Consider the following 27,992-nt stretch of genomic DNA (forward strand, 5'->3'; position numbering starts at 1 on the left):
TCTGAACGAATGAATGAATGAATGAATGAATGGCTTTACTTTAATACAGCTTCTGGGTACATTTACTAAGCTTGCTGCACTCAGTAGATATTAAAGAAATGGTACTACTGTGTATATTATGTATATAGGAAACTGAATTTGTAACAATTTAAGCTTATACATATTTACATAAGTTACCAGTTAAAAACTGTTATATATACTTACGGAAGGCAGCAAACTGTATCTGTCAGTTTTAAGGAAAAGGATTCCAATCATGAAATGATAAAGACTTGATCTCTAACACCTGTTTGCTACAAAGAAACTTACACTGACACAAGGGGACAGAGTTATCAGAATGGGTCTTTTAAAAAAAATGTTAGGGACACCTGGGTGGCTCAGTGGATTAAGCGTCGGACTCTTGGTATTGGCTCAGGTCATGATCTCACAGTTCACGGGTCCCATCCTAGCTGACAGTGCGGAGCCTGCTTGGGATTCTCACTCTCCCTCTCTCTGCCCCTCCCCAACTCATGTGCGGGTACTCTCTCAAACTTGAAAAAAAAAAAAAAGTTAAATGGCCTAGGCCTCCTCTAAATGACTATCCCTCAAGACTCTTGCCAGGGGTGGCTGGGTGGTGCAGTCGGTTGGTTAAATGACTGACTCTTGATCTTGGCTTAGGTCACGATCTCAAAGTTTGTGGGTTGGAGTCTCGCTCTGGGCTGTGAGCTGGCATAGAGCCTGCTTGGGATTCCCGGTCTCCTCTGCCCCTCCCCTGCTCATGTGCATGCACGCTCACTCTCAAAATAAATAAACAATAAAAAAATTCTTGCCAAACTCTGCCTAGGATAGGCTTCTGAATTCCACAACCTTGAGGTAAGCGTTCCTTTGTTTTATAGTAAAAACCAGCAGTAGTTATTAAAAATAAAAACCTGGGGCACCTGGGTGGCTGTCTGTTAAGCATCCAACTTCGGCCCAAGTCACGATCTCACGGTTCGTGAGTTTGAGCCCTGCATCGGGCTCTGTGCTGACAGCTTTCTCAGGGCCTGGAGCCTGCTTCGGCTTCTCTTTCTCTCTCTGCCCCTCCCCCATTTGCACTCTGTCTCAGTCTCTCAAAAATAAATAAATGTAAAAAAAAAATAAAAACCTACTTTGTATAACAAATGTAATTAGAGTTTCATATACTTTGACATTGTTTCACTATAACCTGTGACTTTTCCTTTAAATCAAGCCCTTGGTCAAATTTCACTCACTTTATATCGTTTTTACAGCATCTTTTCTGGGAATTTGAACTGCCATTAAAACTATGTAGTTACAAGCCATAAACATTTATTCTTATTTCTATGTCCATGTTTTTTAACTGGAGAAAAACACAGATTTAAACAGTAACTTCAATGTAATAATTGCTAAATGAACCAAAACACGGTTGATCCTTGACCAACACAGGTGTCAAATGCATGGGTCCACATATACATGGATTTTTTTCAGTAACAGTACTGGAAATGTATTTTCTCTTGTGATTTTAGTATTTTCTTGAGCTTTATTCTAAGAATGCAATATATGATACATGGAACATACAAAGTATATGCTGACTGTTAGTAGTAAGGCTGCTTCTGGTCAACAGTAGGTTTGTATTAGTTCTTAGGGAATCAAAAGTTGTACATTGATTTTTGACTGCAACAGAAGTCTATGCCCCTGACCCCTGCATTGCTTAACGGTCAACTGTAGTTAAGATTTGCAAAGCTCCAACAGGTGCCATTCATAGTACAGTAAAATTAAAGGGGTATCTTAATTTATATACTCAAGACTGTTGGACAATAATTATTTCCATAATAAACTGATAATATATGTAAAACAGAAAACTAAGCCAATGAAATAATTTCACTGGCCTATTGAACTTTTGGAGTGTAATTTCAGGTTTGGACTATAATCACTTTTAAGATTTCATAAGCCCCTTCTTGGATTCAAGTTAGAAAAACCTCTTGAGGGTCGCCTGGGTGGCTCGATGGGTTAAGCGTTCCACTTCAGCACAGATTGTGACCTCAGTTCATGGGTTCACATCCCACGTTGGGCTCTGTGCTGACAGCTCAGGGCCTGGAGCCTGCTTCGGATTCTGGCTCCCTCTCTCTCTGCCCCTGCCCCACTTGTGCTCTGTATCTCTCTCTCTCTCTCTCTCAAGAATAAATAAACATTGGGGCGCCCGGGTGGCTCAGTTGGTTAAGTACCCAACTTCAGCTCAGGTCATGATCTCGCGGTTTGTGAGTCTGAGCCCCACATCAGGTCCTGTGCTGACAGCTCAGAGCCTGGAGCCTGCTTCAGATTCTGTGTCTTTCTCTGCCCCTCCCCTGCTTGCTCTGTCTTGAAAATAAAAAATAAAGCATTAAAAAAAAAATTAAAAAACCAACCTCTTGAAAGATAATCTGGTATGCATTTATGGATTCAGTAGTAGCTTGCTCATGCCTGTTACATATTGCTAGCCTAACTTGATTTAGTTGAAAGCAAGGCCCTACACCAGAAGTCTGCAGGCAGTGTTAAGTTTATAAATGTTTGTGGATGTCCACCTGTTAAGGCATTAAAAGCTAAAGGATCTCTATGGCAGCCAAACATTAACAAATACTCTCTTAAAATCTTGTAAAATACCCTATATATAATGTAACCTTTTAAAATACTCTTGGTATAACACACTGACCCCATACCTCCTCATGTTCTTCGGGCCTAATGGGCCTGAGACTCTTGGCTTCATATCAAATAATAAGTGATATAAGTAATCCTACTGGTGATCAAACTTTTTTTTCTTTTCATAAACTGCCAAATCAACAGAGTCTCATTTAAAAAATACTGTTAATGGAGTTTTCCATTAAGATTACACAAATTTGTCAATTGTGTTGAGATTTCCACATTACAGGTTCCTTAACCATAAACAATTGCAGAACAAAAAAATTAGCTACTTTTAGTTTATTATAATTGGTTCTGACTGAATCAAACACCTAAAGATATCCGCCCTTAAAACAGGCTGTGTAGGGGCACCCAGGTGGCTCAGTCGGTTGAGCATCTGACTCTGGCTCAGGTCAGGATCTTGCAGTTCGTGAGTTTGAGCCCCGCGTCAGGCTCTGTGCTGACAGCTCAGAGCCTGGAGCCTGTTTCAGATTCTGTGTCTCTCTGCCCCTTCCCCACTCATGCTCTCTCAAAAATTAATAAACGTTAAAAAAAATTTTTTTTTAAAACAAGCTGTGTAGACCAGAATTTTAAATTTATCCTCTATTTTAAAACTAGAAAGGTCCTGTAGTTAGTATAATTAACAGAATGGCCATCAGGAAGCTTGCTGTTCACATAACAATATATTTTACATTCAGCAAACTTAATTTTATCAAATATCCTTTAATTTCACAGACAACAATATGATACATATTGTGTAAGAAGCGCACAATAGTTCTGCAGTACAATTTCAGAGTGTATACAAACTGGAATACAGAGGTTAAACACTGGGGTACGGATGGCATTCTTGAGCTTTGGATAAACTGCATACAAAACTTGCAATTCAAATATTAGCCAATCTGGAAACTTTACTTCTCATAATATAAAAATGATACTTTTGAGATGCAAAATATTTTTTTTACTAAACTATATAAACATTTAAAATAATTAAAAACTCAACTTTAGAATTTATAAAGATTAGCTATAAAAATATATCGGCAGTCACTTTTCTTAGAAATGTACCATTCACTACATTACAAAATAGTCTCTAACATAAAATTGCCTTAATAACCATACGATTTTAGAATCTGATAAACCTTACATTAAATTGATTATAAAATCCTCTTGGAAAACTTTGGTATGTATCTTCAGAAGATTTTTAAAAAATACTCTAATATCTCAAGGGCCTGTAAACATTCCATTCTATTAAAGCACAACAGAATAGGTAAGGTATATTCAACTGCATACAGAATATAGAATCAAAAAACAATTATGTATTTGTAGAAAATCTCCATTCCCAGAGTAACCAAAAAACAAACTATTTAAAAGTATCAAACTTTTAAACAGAAGTTCTCTTTCCATCCTGATAAAAAATGTTACAAAATCACCATACTCCATTCATGTACCTTAAATGCCTTTGAGGACAAAGCCTCAAAAACAGTTAAACCCAAGTCTCAAAACCCCTCTCAAGTCCAAGAAACAAACTTTAAAAAACCCATTTCAACGATCTGACGATAGAACAAGTATACGTAATCAGAACACATAATTTATATATTTAGTTATGTATTAGCTTTTCTATTTGTAATTTAAAATTTATTGGCAGAAATAAAACACTCGCGCGCGCACACACACAAAGTGAAAAAGGTAAATTTTAGGAAACAGTAAGAAATGCAAACCTACAGGGTAAACTGATTTTAAAAATAATTTACCAAATTTCATCTTCTCTGGCATTTTTGGGTTATTGTCATTTAGGAAATTCAAATTGGTGTGAGAGCTCACTTCCCTCTTCTTGAGTGGGTTTCATTTTTCCAGGGCTTCCACCTGTGATAGTGACTTCCTTGAGGTCATTTTCCACTTTATCTTCTGTCACCAGATCTCTTGCATAAGATTATCTTTGAGTTGCAAAAGCCTAAATAAAAAGCTTCATTTTTGACCTTTTAATTTATAAAACTCCACTAAAAAGAAAAGAAATCCATCTAATTTTTAGGCAAGTCTGCAAAAATATTTTCTTTCTTAATCAAACACTTTTATGAGAATAAAGATCCTTCAAAGTTTTTAACTCTTCTATTAGAGTTTTATTTTGATTTTCCAAGACTGCAACTCGATTTTCCAGGCATTTCACATATTCTTTCTTCTTTCTGCGACATTCTCGAGCAGCTTCTCTAAATATAGGCATTAAAAACCAATGTTAGAAAAAAGTTCACATTCTTTAAATGGTAACTGCACCTCAGTAATCCTCCCTGGTCATCTCTCTACATCTCTACAGAACCAAAATACATAGATCTTAAGTGCAGAATTCAATCTGTTTTGGCAAATGCACATACCTATATAACCCCCACACTTATCAAGACATAGAACTTCGTTGTCCCAGAAAGTTGCCTCGTGCCCATTCCTGGTCAGTCCTCTCCCCAAACAACTAATGTTCAGATTTTTACCACCACAGATGAAGATGTTCCTATTCTAGAACCTCAAATAACAGAATCATACAGTATGCGCCCTTGTGTCTGGTCTCCTTTCACTCAGTATACTTTTGAGGCTCATCGATGTTGCTTCGAGGTGGTTTGTTCCTTACTGTTGCTGAGTGTATTCCATTGTGTGACCATCACCATAGTGTATTGATCTCTTCCTTGGGGCTGTTTCTCATTTTAGCTGCTATGCATGTTCTTAACACCAGTTTCTTTGTGAGCATATGTCCCAAAACCAAGGAGTGAAATTTATGGGTCCTATGGCTTTTGACACTGTTTCTTCAATTTTTATTTAAGTTTTAATTACAAACAGTGCTTGATACTCAGTTTTGTAAATGTCTTCTTAGATTATTTCTGTGAAGTCACATACATGTATCCCATATGTAGAGAGGTATTGAGTATTTTGTATATTATGTACTGTAGGTATTATCTGCAACTTGTTTTTACACTGTTTTATTTTAATGATGTTTCCAAGTAGGTATAGATCCTTGTCATGTATACTTTATTGTTAATTCATTTTCATCCCTAACTACTAGTGAGATTGAACATCTTTTCAAAAGCCTATTGGTCTTTTGGATCTTTTTTTTTTTTTTTAATTTTTTTAATGTACGTTTATTTTTGCGACAGAGACAGAACATGAACGGGGGAGGGTCAGAGAGAGAGGGAGACACAGAATCCGAAGCAGGCTCCAGGCTCTAAGCTATCAGCACAGAGCTCGACACGGGGCTTGAACTCATGGACCGTGAGATCATGACCTGAGCCGAAGTTGGATGCTTAACCAACTGAGCCACCCAGGCGCCCCGGTCTTTTGGATCTCTTATGTAAACTGCCTATTCATACCCTTTTTCCATTCATACCTTTTCCTGTTTTACGATGAGAAATTATAAAGACAACCTAAGAACTCTGTGTGCATTATACATATTAATCCTTTATCTGTTTTTATATTATTTCCTTTTTAAAAGTTTATTTATTTTGAGAGAGGAAGAGAGAGAGAGAGAGTGCGAGCAGGGGAGGGGCAGAGAGAGAGAGAGGGAGAGAGAGAACCCCAAGCAGGCTCTGAGCTGTCAGCATGGAGCCTGACACGGGGCTCAAACCCACAAACCATGAGATCATGACCTGAGCTGAGCTGAAGAGTCAGATGCTTAACCAACCAAGCCACCCAAGCGCCCCTGTTTTTATATATTATTTTCTAATCTATCATTTGATTTCTCATATTTTTATATCTTATACCATAAATGCTTCTTTTTTAGTCTTTTTCTTGGCTTAGGTTAAAATTCCATGCACTGTATATTTCTCTCTTAATTTTAAAGATAATTTTCTTGCTTAATTTTTCACAATTAAGTCTTTAATCCATTTGGAATTACTTTCATATGTGATATAAAATAGAGGAGTCTAATTTTCTTTCAGATGCGGTGTCAGTTAACATTTATTAAATATGCCACCCTTTAGAAGTACTGTACTTAACTAGCATAAAAAGCTATTTCTGGGCTCTATCTTGTTTGCTAATGTTATTGTCTGCTCCTGTGCTGATACCAAGTTTTGATTACAGTGGTTTTAGAGAGTATGTTTTAATGCCTAATGGAACAAGTAACCTCTTCCTGTTCCTGTTCTTGACCATTCTAGAACACTTTTTTCTTTCATGTAAACTCTCATCTTATGTTGTCCAATTCCATGGAGATCTAAAGAGGTTCTAGTTTGAATCACATTAAATTTATGTGTATTTTAGGGGCACCTGGGTGACTCAACTGGTTAAGCATCTGACTCTTGGTTTTGGCTCAGGTCATGATCTCATGGTTTGTGAGTTTGAGCCCCACATTGGGCTCTGTGCTGACAGCGTGGAGCCTGCTTGGGATTCTCTGTCTCCCTCTCTCTCTGCCTCTCCCCTGCTCATTTTCTAGTTTTCTCTCAAAATAAATAAACTTAAATGTGATCTTCCTATTGAGTTTACTAAGGGTTTTATGATTTTTTTGCCACTAATGCGAATATTACTTCCCATTATTATTTTCAAGATGGTAATTCATAGAAAAACTTACTAAATTTCCTTATAAATCACTGTTAATTAAAAAAATTTATTATGATATACTATACACACAAAAGACTGTATGTGGTGTAATGTTATGAAGCATAATAATAAATAAAATGAACACATGTAAACCCAACACCTGATTTAATAAGAGAACATATGATCTATACTGTTGAAGAAATTTCTGTGCTATTTCCTGATTCCGTAACCCTGCCTCTTGCCCGGAAGCAATTACTAGCTTCAATCTTTTACTTATTTTCATGGTTTCAGTAATATTTATACATCTCTAAATTGTATATAATTTAGTTTGCTTATATTCTAAAAGTTATTTTAACGTTTATTTATTTTTGAGACAGAGACAGAGCATGAACGGGGGAGGGTCAGAGAGAGGGAGACACAGAATCCGAAACAGGCTCCAGGCTCTGAGCTGTCAGCACAGAACCCGACGCAGGGCTCGAACTCATGGGCTGTGAGATCATGACCCGAGCCGAAGTCGGCCGCTTAACCGACTGAGCCTCAGGCACCCCTAAAACTTATTTTAAAATATGATACTTTATGTATTCTGTTACAACTTGTTTTCACTTAACTTTATTTTCCTAATACTTATTCATGTTACAGTGATCAATCAATACACATGAACACTATCAGATTGAATAAAGACAACCAAAATTTATGTGTCCATTCTGTTACTATTCAGGTTGTTTCCTGATTTTTTTTTTTTTAATTTTTTTTTCAATGTTTATTTATTTTTGGGACAGAGACAGAGCATGAACGGGGGAGGGGCAGAGAGAGAGGGAGACAGAGAATCGGAAACAGGCTCCAGGCTCTGAGCCATCAGCCCAGAGCCTGACGTGGGGCTCGAACTCACGGACTGCGAGATCGTGACCTGGCTGAAGTCGGACGCTTAACCGACTGCGCCACCCAGGAGCCCGTTTCCTGATTTTTGTTGTTGTGAACATTTTTATGCATACTTCCTGCAAAAGTCTCAGTCACATACACAGAGTGAAACAGCTCATAGAGCATATCCAGGTCAACTGTACAAGATAAGGCCAATTAATCCAAAGTGACTGTACCAACTTTCACTGCCATAGGCAGTCTCTGAGTTTCACTGTTTCAAATCCTTGCCACTTCCTGGTTAGACTTTGAAGATTTTTGCCAATTCGGTGGGGATAAATGGTAACTAAATGTGTGGTATTAATTTGCATTTCTTTGATTACTGATTGATAAGGGTGAATAATCTTTCATACGATTATTAACCACTTGTGTTTTCTGAGAAATGCCTATTCATATATTTTGCCAATTTTTCTTCCATTAGGTTGTACTTAATAACTTAGAAGATATTTTTGGTTTTTTCTAACAAATCTTTTTGTTGTTGTTAGATATGTTTCAAGTATCTTCTATAGGGTTGGAGCTTGTATTTTCACTCTATAGATGAACAGAAATTATTAATTTTAATGAAGATTCATTAATCTTTTGTGTTAATGTTTGTGGGAGGGGTGTGCATTGTTTTAAGTTATCTTTTCCTAATCCTGAAACCATAAGATTATGTATTTTCACTTAAAAGTTTCAAAATTTCATCTTTCACATCTGTGTCTTTAATCTCTCTGCAATGATTTTGTGTATGGTGTGAGGAAGAAATCCAGTATTTTTTCATTTATCAATAATTATCCTAATACCATTTATTGAAGAGTCCCTCCTTCCCCCAATAATCTGTCCTGTGTCCATGGATCAGTTTCTGAGCTATTTCATTGGTCAATTTTTTTTTTTTTCCTCAATGCCACTATCACATTATTTCAATTACCACAGCTTTAAATAAAACTTGATACCTCCTCACCTTATTCTTGTCTGGAATATTTTGGCTGTTCTTGGCCCTTTACTCTTCTATAAATTTTAGTATCAACTTGTCAAGTTCTTCAAACAACCTGTTTAGGTTTTGATTGGAACTGCATTGAATCTATGGATCAATTGGGGGAAAAATAGTCATCTTTATAATACTGAGTTTCCATATCTATGGACATAGTATTTATTTCTCCGTTTTATTTAGATCTTCCTTAAGGTCTTTCAAAGACATTGTACAATATTTTTCATAACTGTCCTGGAGATCTTTTGTTGTTAGATTTCTTCTCTGATATTTTGTTGATAACATAAATGGTGTCTTTTAAATAATTATTTACCAAACCATTACTGATGTAAAGAAATACGATTTTTGAAACCTGGTGTTATATTTAGCAATGTTATAAATTCATTACTTCTAATAATTTTTCTGTAAGTCCATTTTAAAAAATAGGCAATTATATAAAAAATAGTAGGTAAGGATTTCCTTTCATTTAAATCCTCATAATACCCTCTGTTCTTGTTTTACTACTAAATGGTTAAAGGTTTCCAGTACAATGCTGGTTATTTTTCAAGCTTTCTAATACTTTGTACATGATCTCCTGGATATTCTAAGCAGATGAATATTTGCTACGGAGAGCGATTTTATTTTTTCTTTTCCAATTTTTATCATTTTTATAGTCTCTTGATCTTTGATGATTTTCAAGGACACCCTTTTTTTTCTTTAAATCTAGTAGACAGATAACTGAAGGCTTTACAAAAGTTGTTCTGTTGTGTGCTCTTTCTGATGACTCTTGCTCCTGAAAGGTAGTGCAGTATTATCGAATATCTAAGTCTTTGGACTCTGAAACCTGGACCCGTGTGTTTAAATCCTACCTCTACCGCTTACTGAGTAGTTTAACCTTGGGCAAAGAAATTAACCTAAGCCTCAGTTTCCTCATCTCAGAAAAACTGGAAATAATATTATATACACCTCAAAGATTTTTGTGAAAGTAACATAAAGGCTTGGCACATATGATGATGGAGGCCTAATTCCTTGGACAGTCTGTGATTTTTCAACTTGTATTTGTTAGAACTCAATGTATGGGAATTTGTTAAAGGCTGTGTTAAGACTGCTTTCTTCCAAAAAGTTGGGGAACTATGGACCCAGACCATTTTTAAATTTCAGCTGACTCTTGAACAACACGGGTCTGAACCGCGTGAGTCTACTTATATGCAGATTTTTTTTTAATATGGTACCATAAATGTATTTTCTCTTCCTTATGATTTTCTTAGTATTTTTTCTCTAGCTTACTTTGTTGTAAGAATACAGTATATATAACTACATATAACATAAAAAATATGTGTTAATTGGCTGTTTATGTTATCAGTAAGGATTCTAGTCAACTCAGTTTTTGGGGAGTCAAAAATTATAGATTTTCAATGGCATGGGGGTGGGGGTCAGCGCCCCAACGCCTCCATTGTTCAAGGGTCAACTATGCTTGGGTCTTGACTTCATGAAGAATAACAATCTCTGATCCAGTTCCCCCAGGTTGCACAGACCCCAGGTTTTGCCCCTAGTCCCCTCTGCATACCAAAGCTATACCAATCACAAAGATATGAATTTATTTACAGATTATACAGGGGTTGCTTCAGTGCTTATGAACTTCATGGTCTTGTGCTTCTGACTGATTCCTAACCTCAATAGATATCTCTTACTTCCCTGGAGGCTCATCCAATCATTTAAAAGGGTGGTTTTTATATTTCATCAAGCTTTTAATAATATTACATAGCGAGGTCGATTTATCAGAAAGAGAAGCCTCATTCACGTAATTCTTAACAAATCTTTTGGGTATCCTAGGTACACAACCATATCATCAACAAAAAAACACGGCTCTTCTTTTCTAGTATTTACATAACTTACTTCAGATCCTTGTCTTATTGCATTTGTTGGAACCTCCAAGACAATGGACAATCCCTGCCATGTTACTAAGTTCATTACGATGATGCTCGCTCTTAGTTTTTAGTAAAGAAACATTTTATCTTGAAGTAATTAAATGCATCCTTCTGGTCCTTGTATGATCATTTTTATTGCTCTAGAAAATCATCCTTTTATTCTAATTTTCTAACTTAGAGGAGTTAAAAACAGAATCCTGTAATTTTTTAAATATTTGTTTTATATGTGGGTATCTACCCTTTTTGATTCCTAATATAGGTTTTATTAGTGTCCTTTCTCTCTTTTTTTTCCCCTTAAACTCACTACAGAAGGGTACCCATTATATTCTTTTTCTCAAAGAACTGGTGGTTTTCATGGCTGATGTACATATAGCTGATACAACTATGTTTAAAATACATTTAAAATGAAAGTAAATGTTTCTGGAGGTTAAATCACTGATATATATTCATGGGTAAAATTCATTTTTAGCATTTCTGTGTCCATCAGTTTTTTAGGAATTCTTTCCTCTTCTCACTGTCAATGGCAAGCAGCAAATTATTATTTTCATTTAACTTTTGTCAGCCCAGCAAGAACAAAATATACTGTTTGAAAAGCTCTGCTTAATAGTACTATTCAAAAGACAAAATAAAAATGAAAGAACTCTAGGTCACATATTAAGTAAAGAGATTGAGCAATGGGATCCTTTGGAAATGAACTAGATACAACATAACACTCAGTAAAATAAAGCTCTCTTTTTTTAAAGTAAGCTCTATCTACGGCCAGTGTGGGGCTCAAACTCACAAGCCCAAGATAAAGTTGTGCTCCACCAACTGAGCTAGCCAGGCACCCCAAACGCTCTCATTTTTAACTCACAATTCCAGTTAACACCTGGTTACGTTTTGAGATTTACAGAAACGTTACTGGCAGCACAATTTTACCACCTACCTGTTTTTCATCAACCTTATTTCTCTCTTCAGTTGGGGGTCATCTGTCTTAGATGTCTGAGATGTAAGAGTCACAGGAGATGTCATCACCACAGTCTGTGGCAGCGAAGTAGCTGAAGGTGTGGTACGGATCTGATACGTCTGCATATCTCCTGATGCAGCTGTGTGGTCAGAAGAGTGAGTTAATTCCTAAGTGTCTTTGAAAGTACATTGGGATGTTTTCCACAGACACTTAAACATACTTACTTTGTACAACCACCTGGTTGCTGGGCACAAGTATTTGCTGTCCATCAGAGGTCTGTGCATATTGGAGAATTGTTGTCCCTTGCTGAGTACTGCCTGAATTTGTCATGGTTAATGTTTGAAGTCCCTGTACTCCATCTGTGCCTGGGCTGGCCAGTTGTAAGGCTCCATTTGGGGCAATGGCAACTTTAACCAAAGAGAGAACATAGCTATTGTAAGGCTGTACAATACACTAATTGCAAAGGATTGGTGAAAAAAAAACCCAGCCACTACTTATTAAAACAGGTCTGAATGCAGTTCCACTTGGTAACTGTTAACTACTTTGGGTGAACTATATGTCAAAGAAATAAAATGGCATTTCTTTATAAAATTTTATAGTTCAGGTGCACTAATCTTAAATTTAGTCTCAAACTGTAGATTAGTCAAGACACATTATGGGCTCAATGGAGCACTGCATGCTAATTGCTAATGCTGTCACAGCAGTTCTGGAACATTAGAAGAGGGTACCAATGGCTAACTTTTAAAGGAAAAATCAGTAGAAGGAAACATTAACACACTGTGTATTTTTATTCAAAAGAAGCATTAAAAAGATGATAAGCTTAAAAATATTTTTGAATAGATTAAACGGGCCTATGCCTATGGGAAAATTTTTAAGAGGATAAAAGGTTACATAATGAAAATATATATATCTTCATACTTTGTTTCTGAGCTCTGCTGTCTAGGGGTAACCACTATTAAATTGTACTAAATGTTATTTACTTAAGTGATATTTTAAAAATGTAATCTATTCAAGTTACTTCCTAGTGAAAATCACCAATAAGGTTGTCATGAGAAAGAGGTCACATTACTATGTGCCCCACAGCATTTTTCAATGAGTTATATATATGTGTGTGTGTGTATATATATTTTAATGTTTGTTTATTTTGAGAGTGAGTGAGCAGGGGAGGGGCAGAGAGAGAGAGAGAATCCCATGCAGGCTCCACGCTGTCAGCGCAGAGCAGAAGAGCAGAAGCCCAACGCGGGGCTCGATCTCACAAACTGTGAGATCATGACCTGAGCCAGATGCTTAACCAACTGGGCCACCCAGGCGCCCCTCAATGAATTATACTTATGTTAATGCTTTCCTCTCAAACCTTACATGAAACACCCATAAGATATGATCAAATGGAAAACATTTTACCATTATGCAATCCCACGTAATAAATCCCCTTCAGACTCTAATGCCTCATCTCTGTGCCCTCTTATCAGATTATAATTATGCAACTTTTTTTCTCCTTTTATACTCTGGGTACCAGGAAGCCAAAACACACTTATCTGAATGTATGTTTTAATTGAAAATATTTTTTTTCAGGAGTATATAATTATCTCTCATCCACTACCACACAACAAATATTCTACATACTTTAATTTATATGACTTTAGAAGTAATGACAGTTTAAGATTTTTTAGATGCAGACATTTGTTTTAAACTTATATTAGCAATTGTTTTCAATCGCCTTCTCTCCAACACACATTATATATATACATATATATAAATGTAAATATATAAGTAAAATAAAAAGTCCTATTCTCTATCCCAATTTATTCTACTGGCCACCCCACACCCTTATTCTGGGGTAACCATTTTCGATGTACATCCTCTTCCTAATCATTTCCTATGTTCATATAGACTGATACATTAACACACATCAAAATGTGTATCCATACACACATATGTATACATTTTTTTAAATGTTTATTATTTATTTTTGAGAGAGAGACAGAGTGTGAGCACTCAGGCACCCCTAAAAAATTCTTTAAGAAAAGTAGCATATCAGCACGTTAAAAATTATGACATATTAATATGGCTTATTCTAAAACAATTAAAATTAGGAATTATGAAAACTACATAGAAACTTAGGGAGATATTTCATATGTTATAATTGAAATAAGTACAATCCTTTTTTTTTTTTTTAATGTTTATTTATTCTTGAGAGAGACAGAGACGGAACATGATCAGAGGAGGGGCAGAGTGAGAGAGGGAGGCAGAATCCCAAGCAGGCTCCAGGCTCTGAGCTGTCAGCACAGAGCCCAATGCGGAGCTCAAACTCACGTACTGCAAGATTATGACCTGAGCTGAAGTCAGACGCTTATTGACTGAGCCACCCAAGCACCCCGAGAGATACATCTTTTGATGTTAAACATATGTAATAATACAGAATTGTTTTCATTTTTATAACCTATCTTCCTATTTTTAACATGTATATTTATCTGGTTGAATCTACTCTAAATCTACACTGATACGGTAGCCATTAGTCACATAGGACTATTAATTAACTGAAAGCAAGATAAGAAATTCAGTTCCTCAGTCTCACGAGCCACATTTCAAGTGCTCAACAGTCACACATGGCTTAGTGGCTACTATACTAGACAATGCAAATATAAAACATTTTCAGCAAGGAAGTTCTATTGGATCATGCTGTCTTAAACACCAGTTTGAATTGTATTTATTTTGGGGTGTCAGTTAAGTGTCCAACTTCAGCTCAGGTCATGACCTCATGGTTCGTGGGTTCAAGCCCCACATCGGGCTCTGTGCCGACAGCTTGGAGCCTGGAGTCTGCCTCAGATTCTGTGTCTCCCTCTCTTTCTGCCCCTCCCCTGCTTGTGCTCTGTCTCTCTCTCTCAAAAGTAAATAAAAACATTAAAAAAATTTAAAACAAAGAAAGAAAAAGATTTTTGAAAACAGTAATGGATGCGTATGGAAAGAAAAATCAGTTTTGTTTAAAATGAAAGTGAACTTCTCAACTGCCTCTGATCTTTGTTCCCAGGTCTCCTTCCTTGCAACCACTGTTCTCAGTTTCTTATGTGTCCTCATTGAGGTGTTTTTTACATATTCTTTAAATAACTTATTCATGACAAATTTCACTGAAAGCTTACTATGCGCCAGGGCCTCCAGGCCAAGAATACAGCTGTGAACAAGACAAAGTTCTTTCTCTCAGGGAACTTATCTTTGAGAACAGATCATAAATAAACTGATCTATAATTATGTATAATCTATAATTAAATATGTACTTTTTAATAATTATATATAAATGCTATGAAAAATGTAAGAAAGCTAACTAAAGAGAGCACATTTTAATGAAGAGTGGTCTCTTTGAGAAGTGACACTTGAGCAGAAGTAAGGATGTAAAAGCCATCCACATGAGACTCTGGGAGAAGAATGTGCCAGGCAGTGGGGTGACAAGCCCAAATATCCTGAGGCAGAAACAAGTTTCATGTTGGAGAAATTCCAAGAAAGTCAGTGTTGCTAGAATGCTAGCCAGTGGCAGATGAGATTGGAGTTTGGTAAGTGAGGCCAGATCTTGAATGGAACTTAGCCTTATAGGACTTATTCTAGGGGTGATGGAGAGTCACTGGAGCAAAAGTGGTGTGATCTAATGGACATTTTAAATAAGCTGCTTTGGCTGCAGTATGGAAAACGAGAGCAAGAATGGAAGCAAAATGACCAAGTGGACGTGCACTGCAGTAATTCAGACAGGAGTATAAGCCAGGGTAATGGTGGTGATTGGAGGTGTGAGACGTGAGGGGACGGGACACAGATTTTGTGGCAAGAGTCAATTAGACTTGAACAGGAGTTAGGAATGGGAGGAAAAATCCTCTACAAACGGACAGCACAAAGAATTCCATGGGGTGATGAAATTATATCTTGACTGTGGTGGTTAGACAACTCCATGCATCTGTCAAAACTCCAAAGTAAGCATCACTTACAAGCTGTGTGTAGGGACATTGTCTAACCTCTCTAAGGCTCAGTTTCCTCATAAATTGATAACTGCCTACCTCATAAAGTTGCTGTAAGGAGTAAATGAGATAATGCTGAAAAGGTATTCTGCATTATTTTGGGCTCAAAATGCTAACCTTCAACTAATTATCCTCACTATTAAAGCATGACAGTCTTTCTATACACCACTTCTTTAGCGTTTGTGTATCCATCATGGAAAAACGTATTCCTATACGTACTGTACTGTCCACTGCTAGTTTGATAGATGGGAGTTGGAACAGACATAGAAGTGACAGCAGAAACTCCAGGGTTTTCTCCGTCTCCTTTTCTGCCCCGTGTATCTTCAGAGGATAGATCTTTCAAAATTTTTCTGTGAAAAATAAAACTCAATTAATGCTGGTAATGAGGACAGCTTTATAAAAACAAACCGCCAAACCTTTTTCAATCTCAGGTTAGAAGTACAATAATCTACTAGACATTTTAACTGTTTTGTCAAGGAGCCACTCAGTTCAGCACAGACTACTGTAATGAGGTACTGCAGGCGAGTTATGCTTTAAAGTTTATGGCTCCTGGAAAAGCGACAATGAACAAATACACAGGTACAAGGCCCTTACAGAGGTATGAAATGTCTCTTGACCCTACAAGAGAGATGATTACGTTGTAAGGTATTTTATTAATTAACAAGAACAGTATTCATTTTCTAAATAGTGACCTTTATTTAAAAAGACCCAATCTGGGGCACCTGGGTGGCTCAGTTGGTTGAGTGTCCAACTTTGGCTCAGGTCATGATCTCAAGGTTCATGAATTTGAGCCCCGTGTCAGCCTTGCACTGACAGCTCAGAGCCTGGAGCTTGCTTTGGATTCTGTGTCCTATCTCTGCCCCTCACCCACTCATGCTCGCTTTCTTTCTCAAAAATAAACAAACACTGGGGCGCCTGGATGGCTCAGTCGGTTAAGCAGCCGACTTCGGCTTAGGTCATGATCTCACAGTTCATGAGTTCAAGCCCCGCATCAGGCTCTATGCTGACAGCTCAGAGCCTGAGATCTGCTTCGGACTCTGTGTCTCCTCTCTCTGCCCCTCCCCTGCTTGTACTCTCAGTCTGTCTCTCAAAAAAATGAATAAACATTAAAAAAATTAAAAATAAATAAACAAACATTAAAAACAAATAAAAAGACCAAATTTATCTTTCCACCCTTCAACTCTATAGTGAGAAGCCCACAGTTTTAAGAAACCAATAAGAAATAAGAATACTACTATAAAAAGCACACAATACTAGTGATAAGTAAAACTGTTTGTTTATTTATGGTTTTAATATTTTTAGGTAATCTCTACGCCCAAAGTGAGGCTCGAACTCACAACGCCAAGATCAAGAGTTGCATGCTCCACCGACTGAGCCAGCCAGGCGCCTCAATAAAATTCTTTAACAGGAAGTAAATATAATCCCACAGGTATCCCTCAGACTTGGTAAAATGGCACTTATGACAGGAATATGGAGATAGAAAAAGATTCCTTTGCTGAAAAGAAAGAACTTCCAAAACACAACTGGGGGCAGAGGGACAATTAAGCATTATTTCTTTCTAGAAGAAAAAGAAAAAAAGAAATCTTAATATTTCTATGATCATTGTAAAAAAAAAAACCAAAAAACAACAAATAGTCATAAAGGGGGAAAAAACCCTTATCATTGAAAAGGATCTTTTATGTTATTTATGTCAACCTTCCAGCCTATGCAGGAATGCCCTAGCATTCCTAACAGCCTCTATTTCCGGGAATAAGTCATCTACAACTTCAAAATAGCAAACCATTCAATTATTAAGCCCTTACTTATTTAGACCAAAAGCTGGTTCCACCCAGTGAAGCTAAAGAAATTTAAGCTTAACCAAAATTCTATATCCATGCCCTACTTTGTAACATTTGACAATTGCTACAGTTCTTTATTTGAGGCCAGATAACTTCAGTTCCTTCAGCTCTTCTTCTATAACACACTGAAAAATGTTTTCCACACTGAAAAAGACTGTCTCCTTACTCTGGACAATCTTCCCACCAAAAGCTAATAAAATTGTAGACTGTATCAACAGATGTTCCCCATCGAGAATAAGGGAGGGGCAGTCCTATAGGACTCCACGTTAGGCATTTGGAGAATGGTCACACTGGTTCCTAAACCTGCTTGTATCAGAATTGCCTGGAGAGGTTTGGTTTACTGAATCCACATTCCCATCTGATACCCGGAACAGCTGAGTGAGTAGGTCAGGACAGAGCTCCAGAATCCCTTTAACAAGATGTCTGTGTGGTCTTATGCAGCCAGCCTAGCATGAGACTGCGGAATGCTGCGCCCAGTTCTTTTTCACTTTTAAGTTATGGAACATTTGGAGTATAAAGAAAAGTACAGAAGGGGCACCTGGGTGGCTCAGTCAGTTAAGCATCCAACTTCGACTCAGGTCATGACCTCATGGCTCGTGGGTTCGAGCCCTGCGTTGGGCTCTGTGCTGACAGCTCAGAGACTGGAGCCTGCTTTGGATTCTGTCTCTCTCTCTCTGTCCCTCCCCCACTCTCTCAAAAGTAAACATTAAAAATATTTTTTTTAAAGTACAGAAATTAAGACACCTATGTGCCAAAGAATCAATAGATGGTAAGGTTTCCTGCTACCTTGCTGAACTCGTTACTTTTAGTGGGTACTTTAAGATTTTCTGTATATGAGATCGTGTCGTCTACAAATTGTTTCCTTTCCAATCTGAATGCCTTTTATTTCATTTTCTTGCCTAAATGCCTGAATACAATGTTAGGTAGAAGTCGTGAGAGCAGACATCCACAGCCTTGTTGTGTTCATGATCTTAGGGAGAGAACATTCACTCTTACATCACTAAATATGCTTAGCTATGGGCTTTTATAGATGTACTTTATTAGGCTGAAGAGCACCCCCCTCTTTATTTATTTGAGAGAGTGCATGTGCGCATGAGCAAGTGAGGGTCAGAGAGGAAAAGAGAAAATCCCAAGCAGGCTCTATGCTCAGCACAGAACCTGATGCGGGGCTCAATCCCACTAACTGTGAGATCGTGACCTGAGCTGAAATCAAGAGTCAAACACCCAGGCGCCCCTGAAAAGCTCCCTTCTATTTGTTTGATGAGCATGTTATCAAATGGACTTGTTAACTGCTTTTTCTTGTGTCCGTTGAGATGATCATACACTTTTTTGTTCTTATTCTATAAATATGATGTATTACCGTTGACTGATTTTCAGATGTTAAGCCAATTTTGCGTTCCTGGTATGAATCCTACTTTTTCATCATGTGTAACACCTTTTATGTGTCATTGGATTTAGTTTGCTAAAGCTCTTATTTTGCTGTGTTTATATTCATGAGTAATACTGGCTTATAGTTTTATAATCTCAATTAATGAACTGAAGCCATGTCTTCTAAATATCAATTATTGCTATCATTTGACCTACCAATTATTTCCTGTTTTATGTTTTTTTAAATTCATTTTTGAGAGAGAGAAAGAAGTGAGCAGGGAGGGGAAGAGAGGGGGGCAACCAAGAATCTGAAGCACACACTGCGCTGACAGCAGACAGCCTGATGCAAGGCTCAAACTCACGAATCGTGAGATCATGACCTGAGCCATAGTCAGATGCTTAACCAACTGAGCCATCCCAGGATCCCTGCTTTCTGTTTTTAAAAAAGTCTTCTGGGGGCGCCTGGGTGGCTCAATCGGTTAGGCGTCTGACTTCGGCTCAGGTCATGATCTCATGGTTCATGAGTTCTGAGCCCCATGTCGGGCTCTGTGCTGACAGCTCAGAGCCTGGAGCCTGCTTCTGATTCTGTGTCTCCCTCTTTCTCTGCCCCTCCCCTACTCGTGCTCTCTCTCCCTCTCTCAAAAATGAATAAATGTTTAAAAAAAAATTTTTTTTAAAGTCTTCTGGGGGTGCCTCGCTGGCTCAATTGGTAGATAGAGCATGCAAAAAAAATTTTTTTAAACGTTTATTTATTGAGAGACAGAGACAGAATGCAAGCAGGGGAGGGCAGAGAGAAAGGGAGACACAGAATCTGAAGCAGGCTCCAGGCTCCAGGCTCTGAGCTGTCAGCACAAAGCCTGATGCGGGCGTGAATCCATGAACTGTGAGATCATGACCTGAGCTGAAGTCAGATACTTAACTAACTGAGCCACCCAGGTGCCCCAGAGCACGCAACTCTTGATCCTCAGAGTCATGAGTTCAAGCCCCATACTGAGAATAGAGCTTACTTAAAAAAATAAAAAAAGTCTTCTGTATTCTTTTGGATTTGAAGAGTTTTCAGAACTCCACTTTAATTCATCATGTTTGACAAAATCTCTTCATATAATTTAGTAATTGCTCTAAGGAGTTCTAATAGACCTCATCTACTTAGAATCACTGTTTTACCATGTCAAGTGAACCTTAGAAACCTTACCTCCAGAATGAGTCTCTTTATTTCCCCCCTTATGTTATAGTTGTCTTACGCATTACATCTACATACATTAAAAGCCCCATCAGACAATGCCATATTTTCTTGTCAACCAAACATATTTTAAAGAATTCAACTGGAGAATAGTTCATTATACTTGCCCAGATCTTGCTGTTGCTGTTTCTTCATTCTTAACCTTCCAGATTTCTATCTTAAGAGCTTTCTTAGCAGTTACTTTCTTTTTTTTTTATTCTTGAGAGAGAGCACGAGGGAGAGCGAGCGAGCACAAGCAGGGGAGGTGCAGAGTGAGAGAGGGACACAGAATCTGAAGCAGGCTCCAGGCTCTGAGCTGTCAGCCCAGAGCCCAACGTGGGGCTCGAACTCACAAGCCGTGAGATCATGACCTGAGCCAAAGTCAGACACTTTACCGACTGAGCCACGCAGGCGCCCCTCTTAGCAGTTACTTTAGAGCAGGTATGCTGTCAATGACTGCTCTTAGTTTTCCTTCATCTGAAAATATTTATTTCACCTCCCATTTCTGAGGGATATTTTCACTAGATAAAAAATTCTGGATTGACAATTCTTTTCTTTCAGCACTTTAAAATTCTGTGCTTCAGTGCAGAGCCTGCTTGGGATTCCCTCTCTCCCTCTCTCTCTGTTCTTCCCCTAATTGTGCATGCACACATGTGCTCTCTCTCTCAAAATAAACCAACTTAAAAAATTTTAAAAGAATGTATTTCATTTCCTTCTAGCCTCGTTTTTGATCAGAAATCTAGTGATTTACACTGTTCCCTTTAAAGTAATGTCATTTTTCTCTGTGCACAAGATTTTTGTCTTTAGTCTTCATCAGTTTGATTATGACTTGTCTGGGGAGGGGTTTGTGTTTATCTATGGCTTAGTGTTTGCTGAGCTTTTTGAATCTGTGGGTTTCACCAAATTTGGAACCATTCCAGCTATTATTTCTTTAAATATTTTTTTCTGCAACATACTTCTTCCTCTCCTATGACTCGAATGACACAAATATTAAAACTTTTGGTATTGTCTCACAAGTCTCTGGAAATTAGTGTATTTTTCTAATCTTTAGTTCAGGCTGGATAATCTCCAATGAACTATCTTTGAAGCTACCTCATCTTTATTTTCCTATTCAACCCATCCAGTGAGGTTTTATTTCTGTTACTGTATTTCTCAGCTCTAAAATTTCTATTTAGTTCTCTTTATAGCTTCTACTTTTTGCTAGGAGTTCTTAACTTTCTATTCATTTCAAGAGAATTCACACTTGTTAGGACATTTTAATAGCTCCTTTAAGTTTCTGTCCCATAACTCCAACATCTGTGTCCTGTGCCAACAGGAGATGGCATCTGCTGACAGTCTTCCCATGCCAAGTTAAGATTCTTCTGGGTTCTTTGTATGCCAAGTAATTTGGGACATGGGACATTTTCAATATTATGATACCAGACTCTGGGATCTTGTTTATATCCTATGGAGAAATTTTGATATTCTTGTTTTAGCAGGCTATCAACCTAGTTGTGTCCAGGCCATTGATTTTGACCAGCATTCAGTGGACTGTGGTTCCAACGTCATTTCAGTTTTCAAAGCTTTTGCAGTGTTATTCAGATCTGGTCCATATGTGCACCAGGTAATTACTGTTCAGTCTGGGACTTGAGCCACTGCATGTCGTATGTGTAGTTCATTCAATTCCTTAGGTCTATATATGCTAGGGAAGCCCGTTTTTATTATTTATTTGCTAAAAATTTATAAATGGGTGCTGAATTTTATCAAATACTTTTCCTGCATTTCTGAGTTGATTATATATTGTTTGTATGGATTCTCACTTATCATGGTTTATTTCCTTGTATGTTTGGTGATTTTTCACTCTGAATTCATATTTGGTTGATCCTAATTTGGTATAATGCAGAAAGCTTACTTTGGGGGAAGCTTCCTTTCAGATGTTATAGCCTCCTGCAGGAATCCCAGCTTAATACAAAACTCTCAGGATCAGAGTCCTTTCCTGCAGTAGACCTAAAGCAATGTGTGCACTTTGGTTTTCAGGCTTGCTTCTGCTTCTCACTCTGGTTTCAGCTCATGTATTTGTATTGTTAAAAAGAAAACCACAGGCCCAAAATGGCATCACTTAGGCCAAATCCCCAACCCAGAGCTTAATACCTAATCTATAAACCTCTTCCAGAAATGTAGTCTTTACTAGTCAGAGCTTTTCAGATCAGTACCAGTGAAGGCCACACAGGCCCTCTCCTTCTCCCAGAGGAGGACAAGGTCATCTGCATCAAAAGAACCACTGCTCTTCCCACTAAGAGAAAGATACCCTGCTGGAACAATACTGTTCTTTTGCTAAAACTTTCTTGCCCCACCCTCCTTCCTTTAAAAACCTTCTGTTTTGGGGGTGCCTGAGTGGCTCAGTTGGTTGTCTGACTTCAGCTCGGGTCATGATCTCACAGCCTGTGAGTTCGAGCCTCGCATCGGGCTCTGTGCTGACAGCTCGGAGCCTGGAGCCTGCTTCGGATTCTGTGTCTCCCTCTCTCTGCCCCTAATCCACTCGCATTCTGTCTCTGTCTCTCTCAAAAATCAATAAACATTAAAAAAACAAAAACTTCCGTTCTGTATAGCTCCTTGGCTCCCCTCTACTTGCTAGATAGGATCTGCCCAATTCAGGAATTATTTAATAAAGCCACTTAGACCTTCAAATTTAGGTGGCTGAATTCTGTTTAACAGATATGGTGGCTTCAGGATCAGAAACGAACTTCTGGCAGTATCTGGGGACAATGAAAAACACAGGCACGAGCCCTGCAAACCCTTCAGAGTTCACCATCTTTCTCCCTGTTTCCAAGGGCCATTGGTAAGTCCCTCTCAGTTTTAGCTCTGCTCTTTTTGCATTCAAGCTGCAGATCTGGCTTTCCAATAAAGTATTAATGGATCAGGCTAGACTAATAGGAGGTTCTAAGTTCAGACCACACTTCCACCTTGGAATCCTTTCCTAGTTCCAGTCTCCAGTCCCCATTTACTGGAGTATGCTGGTTTAGTCTTATTCATTTCCAGTCCACAGTCTCCCTGAATGAGAGTCTGCTGGTTTAGCTCACACTGGGAATTGCTGGTAGTGCACAAAGACTTCTCTTAACCACTCCGCAGTGACATGTTTTGGTTACTGGTGGTGTGCTGAGGGGCACATGTTTGTCTTGTTTTATGTAAATAAAGGTAATTGCTAGTGGGGATTTCAGAAACCAAAAAGCCATAAAAATTGGTGGGTCCAGGTCAAATCACTTAAGAGCTGTTACAGCACTTACCGCCTAACTCAAAGACTTTCAACATAGTAGAAGCTAGTCAATGAACAGGTTAGATTGACACTAGGTCACCCACTGATCTCCAGAAAACTTCCGTGCAGTGAAGCACACTGTAAAACAACCCATAAATTCCAACCCCAAAGCAAGTCCCTCTTAGGGATTAGTTTGGCTCTGAGAAACCCAAAGGCCTAGTTAAAACAAGAGATCCTTTAGATCTAGAGTTAGTGTGCCACCTTCTGGCAAACCTGCTTATTTTATGTTTAAGAACTATAGTCCCAGAAGTTAGATACCTAGCAAAAATTTTTTTTTTTTTTACCAAAACAACATGGAATTATGATGGCTGTTATGAGGAATGCTGAATTAGACAAGATCATTCATTTAAGAAGTACACTTGAAAGCAAGGGCTGATTACCTGTTTTAATTGGCAGAAGAGGCCTCCAAAAGATTTCAAAATCCCAAAATAGTTTCATTAAAAGACTCATGGCAAACAGCTAATGAAAAACAGAAAAATTATCTAAAACAAGACTACACAGAAGACTGATGTAATTCCTGCCACTCTCTTCTGTCCTTTGAGTACTCATCCTAGTGAGCTTCTGTCTGAACTGCCTTTCCACTCTGAAAAGACAATGACCTTTTGAAAGAAGACCACTTGGGGCTACTGGTGATCCTCTTCAGGTATCTCTCATTCCTTACTCTAAGGCTGAACCGAGGGCTGTAGTTAAAGAATTTCTTAAACTAGGGAGGACCCTCAAGAGTTTTTATAAATAGATGATCTCCTGGGCCGAGTTGAGAGAAGGGAAATGAAAATTCATGTTGTCTCTTCCTTTCCAAATCCAAACCCAGTGGATAATGATCCTTTCTCTCCTGGAAATAACTTCTTGTTACCTCCTAAGAACATGGCTTGGCCTGGGACAGGAGGCCGTCTCTTCTTTCTTTGGCTGTGTTTGGGAGTAACTCCAGATCTTCTTCTTCTGTTTTTAAAGTAGGCTTCATGCCCAGTGAGGAGCCCAACGCAGGCCTGAATCCACAACCCTGAGATCAAGACCTGAGCTGAGATAGAGTCAGACGCTTAACCAACTGAGGCACCTAGGCACCCCACCTCTAAATATTCTTAAGATAGTACCTTTCACTCCCTCTTTGAGGAGGCATCTTGGGTCCATAAGGTTGCCAGAAATATTTACTGTTTGTCCTGCTGAAACCTAACAAGATATTTGAAAGGACTTAATAACTCTATAATCAGAAATTTGACCAAACTGGATGCTGATATTGAGAGCCTGATAGTTTTTCTTTTAAAAAAAAAAAAAAGATTTTTTTTTAATGTTTATTTTTGACAGACAGAGCATGAGCGGGGGGAGGGGCAGAGTGAGAGGGAGACACAGAATCCAAAGCAGGCTCCAGGCTCTGAGCTGTCAGCACGGAGCCCAACGCGGGGCTGTGAGGTCATGACCTGAGCCGAAGTTGGACGCTCAACCGCTCAACCGACTGAGCCACCCAGGCGCCCCATAAACCTGATAGTTTTTCTTAAAAGCCTTCTCCCCTAAGCTAAATGTACCCAGAGAGAAAGAAAACATTCTCCTAGGGGGATGGGTGTCAGTACTTTGGTATCCTTTTGTCAACAACCCAATTCTTTGAGGAATTAAAAAGAGCTGTCCTTGTTTTAAGAATCTAGTATTTACAGGACAAGAGGTATGGTTCTAAGAACAATTCAAAGATCACCAATGTCCAAACCTCCCCTATTTATCTCAAAAGGCTTATAATTGGGGTGCCTGGGTGGCTCTTGATTTCGGCTCCAATCATGGCCTCATGTTTCAGATCAAACCCCGCGTAGGATTCTGCCCTGACAGCACAGAGCCTGCTTGAGATTCTCTCTCAAAATAAATAAACAAAAAAGAAATGTAAAATGTTCAGGGCACCTGACTGGCTCAGTCGGTAAAGCATGCAAGTTTTGATCTTGGTGTTGTGAGTTCAAGCCCTATGTGGGGTATAGAGATTACTTTAAAAAAAAAAAAAAAAAAGTATAAATGTTCAATGTTCTATCTGGTCTTCTCTAGGAACTCTTACCTAGTCCATCTCTTTTTAAATTTTTTTTTTTTCAACGTTTATTTATTTTTGGGACAGAGAGAGACAGAGCATGAACGGGGGAAGGGCAGAGAGAGAGGGAGACACAGAATCGGAAACAGGCTCCAGGCTCCGAGCCATCAGCCCAGAGCCTGACGCGGGGCTCGAACTCACAGACTGCGAGATCGTGACCTGGCTGAAGTCGCACGCTCAACCGACTGCGCCACCCAGGCGCCCCAGTAGTCCATCTCTTTAAAATGCAAATTTAGGGGCGCCTGGGTGGCGCAGTCGGTTGAGCGTCCGACTTCAGCCAGGTCACGATCTCGCAGTCTGTGAGTTCGAGCCCCGCGTCAGGCTCTGGGCTGATGGCTCGGAGCCTGGAGCCTGTTTCCGATTCTGTGTCTCCCTCTCTCTCTGCCCTTCCCCCGTTCATGCTCTCTCTCTGTCCCAAAAATAAATAAACGTTGAAAAAAAAAATTTAAAATGCAAATTTAGGGGTGCCTGAGTGGCTCAGTTGGTTGGGTATCCAACTCTTGGTTTTGGCTCAGGTCATGATCTCATGATTTGTGGGTCTGAGCCCCTGCACTGGGCTCAGTGCTGCTGGTGCGGAGCCTGCTTGGGATTCTCTCTCAAAATAAATTTAGAAAAAATAAAATAAAATGCAAATTCAATGGAGGTAATTTTTATCAAGGAAAAAACAAAAGGGGGCAAGGCAGTTTAGAACCTGACTTGCCAAGGGGCGCCTGGCTGGCTCAGTCGGAAGAGCATGTTATTCTTGATCTCATGGTCGTGAGTGGAGCCTCATGTGGTATAGAGAGTACTTAAAAAAATAAATAGAAACTTAAAAAAAAGAATTTGCCTTGCCAAGGTCAAATCCAAATCTGAAGTGTCTTCTCCACAAATATTCGAAAAAGCTTTAGCCATTCAAACAAATAACCTTAACTTATTCCATCTACCAAAAAACAAAAAAGAACCCAAACTCAGATCCAACTTTTATAACTAGTTATTTTTTGCACCCATTTCATGGTAATAATTTTAAAACCGAAGCTATAAGGTCTCTACTACAGTCTGTATGTTCACATGTGTCTATACAGAAGCGTTGTAGTTATTTGGTATTGCTTAAATTAATTTATAAAGAGCTCCATTTAGTTGGTTTAAAGGCAAGCATTTGTAAGGACTGGGCATTCTGAAACTCTCAGAAACTAACAAAATTTTTTTCAAATTCATATATCTGAAAAAATATTTGACATGAAATCTAGTTTAAGATTGATGGTTTAATTAAAACAGACATGGGGGCGCCTGGGTGGCGCAGTCGGTTAAGCGTCCGACTTCAGCCAGGTCACGATCTCGCGGTCCATGAGTTCGAGCCCCGCGTCAGGCTCTGGGCTGATGGCTCAGAGCCTGGAGCCTGTTTCCGATTCTGTGTCTCCCTCTCTCTCTGCCCCTCCCCCGTTCATGCTCTGTCTCTCTCTGTCCCCAAAATAAATAAATAAAAAAAAAGTTGAAAAACAGACATGGCTTTAGAGTTATCGACATTAAATAGAAAACTTTTATTCTACATAAGTTCATGTTATCTCTTACTCTGTCAACAAAAAAATAATAGCTTAGGATAATGGCTGACTTTGTTAAATGTTGAATGAAGTATCTGTACATAATCTACACATAATTATTAGAGACAAATATATGTATGCAAGATAAAAGTTTATCAATGAACTTTTCAGTGATATTATGTCTACTTAAACCGTTTTCTCCAATTTGGGGGTGGCAGAATCTAAAACCTTAGTTTTACTGAGATAGAGTAAATGATTTAACTAACACTGAACTCATCAAATACCAAAATCATTTCCAAATAAGATAAAATACTGCAACATTAATAACATTTATCACGGAGAATCCAAAAGATATTTAGATATGTTAATGCTATATTGGACAATTTTAAAGGACATGTTTTTGGAAATTTTGATTTGCAAATTTTAAGAACGCTTTAATTTGCAGTAGAAATTAAGGTTTCTAAGGGTTAAGAAGTCTAATTGCTATATGTAATTAAACCTAGTAAGAATAAAACATCTCCATGTGCCAGGAAAGAGGTGTTAAAAAAGGGCATGAGAAATATTTATTTTTTTGTTCTAAAATGAGGATGGTTGTCTAAAGATGAAAAACATAGGACAAATCAGAATGTAGAAAAAACTGTTGTAGTAGGTTTGTGGCAGAGGAATCTCTGAAAAGCAACTCTATCATGTGTGATCCAACTGGTTAAGATTAAAATAATTTTAAAAAATGAGTTTAAAAAATTTTTTAATGTTTTTATTTATTTTTGAGATAGAGACACAGAATCTGGAGCAGCCTCCAGGCTCTGAGCTGTCAGCACAGAGCCCGATGCAG

The 27,992-nt window shown here is 38.3% G+C and overlaps 1 protein-coding gene across 7 annotated transcripts in view; it reads right to left on the reverse strand.

Annotated features, from left to right (window-relative positions):
* Positions 1 to 3,331: 3,331 nt before the first annotated feature.
* The window catches only part of ATF1 (activating transcription factor 1), an 82,107-nt gene continuing 57,446 nt past the window's right edge, over positions 3,332 to 27,992 (reverse strand). For 4 of the 7 annotated variants that reach the window (XM_086713398.1, XM_025930071.2, XM_086713400.1 and 1 more), the window contains 4 exons: positions 16,087 to 16,217; positions 12,094 to 12,276; positions 11,849 to 12,008; positions 3,332 to 4,829 (listed from right to left, as the gene is read on the reverse strand). In XM_086713398.1, the coding sequence (XP_086569524.1) occupies positions 4,685 to 4,829; positions 11,849 to 12,008; positions 12,094 to 12,276; positions 16,087 to 16,217 (619 nt within the window). In that variant the 3' untranslated portion in view covers positions 3,332 to 4,684. Of the gene's footprint in view, positions 4,830 to 8,989; positions 9,110 to 11,848; positions 12,009 to 12,093; positions 12,277 to 16,086; positions 16,218 to 27,992 lie in introns of all 7 variants that reach the window. The other 3 variants (XM_086713401.1, XM_086713403.1, XR_015253631.1) reach the window with 2 other exon arrangements.

Source organism: Puma concolor, chromosome B4 (genome assembly GCF_028749965.1).
Source record: "Puma concolor isolate L17-30 chromosome B4, mPumCon1.1.hap2, whole genome shotgun sequence".
Lineage (NCBI taxonomy): Eukaryota > Metazoa > Chordata > Mammalia > Carnivora > Felidae > Puma > Puma concolor.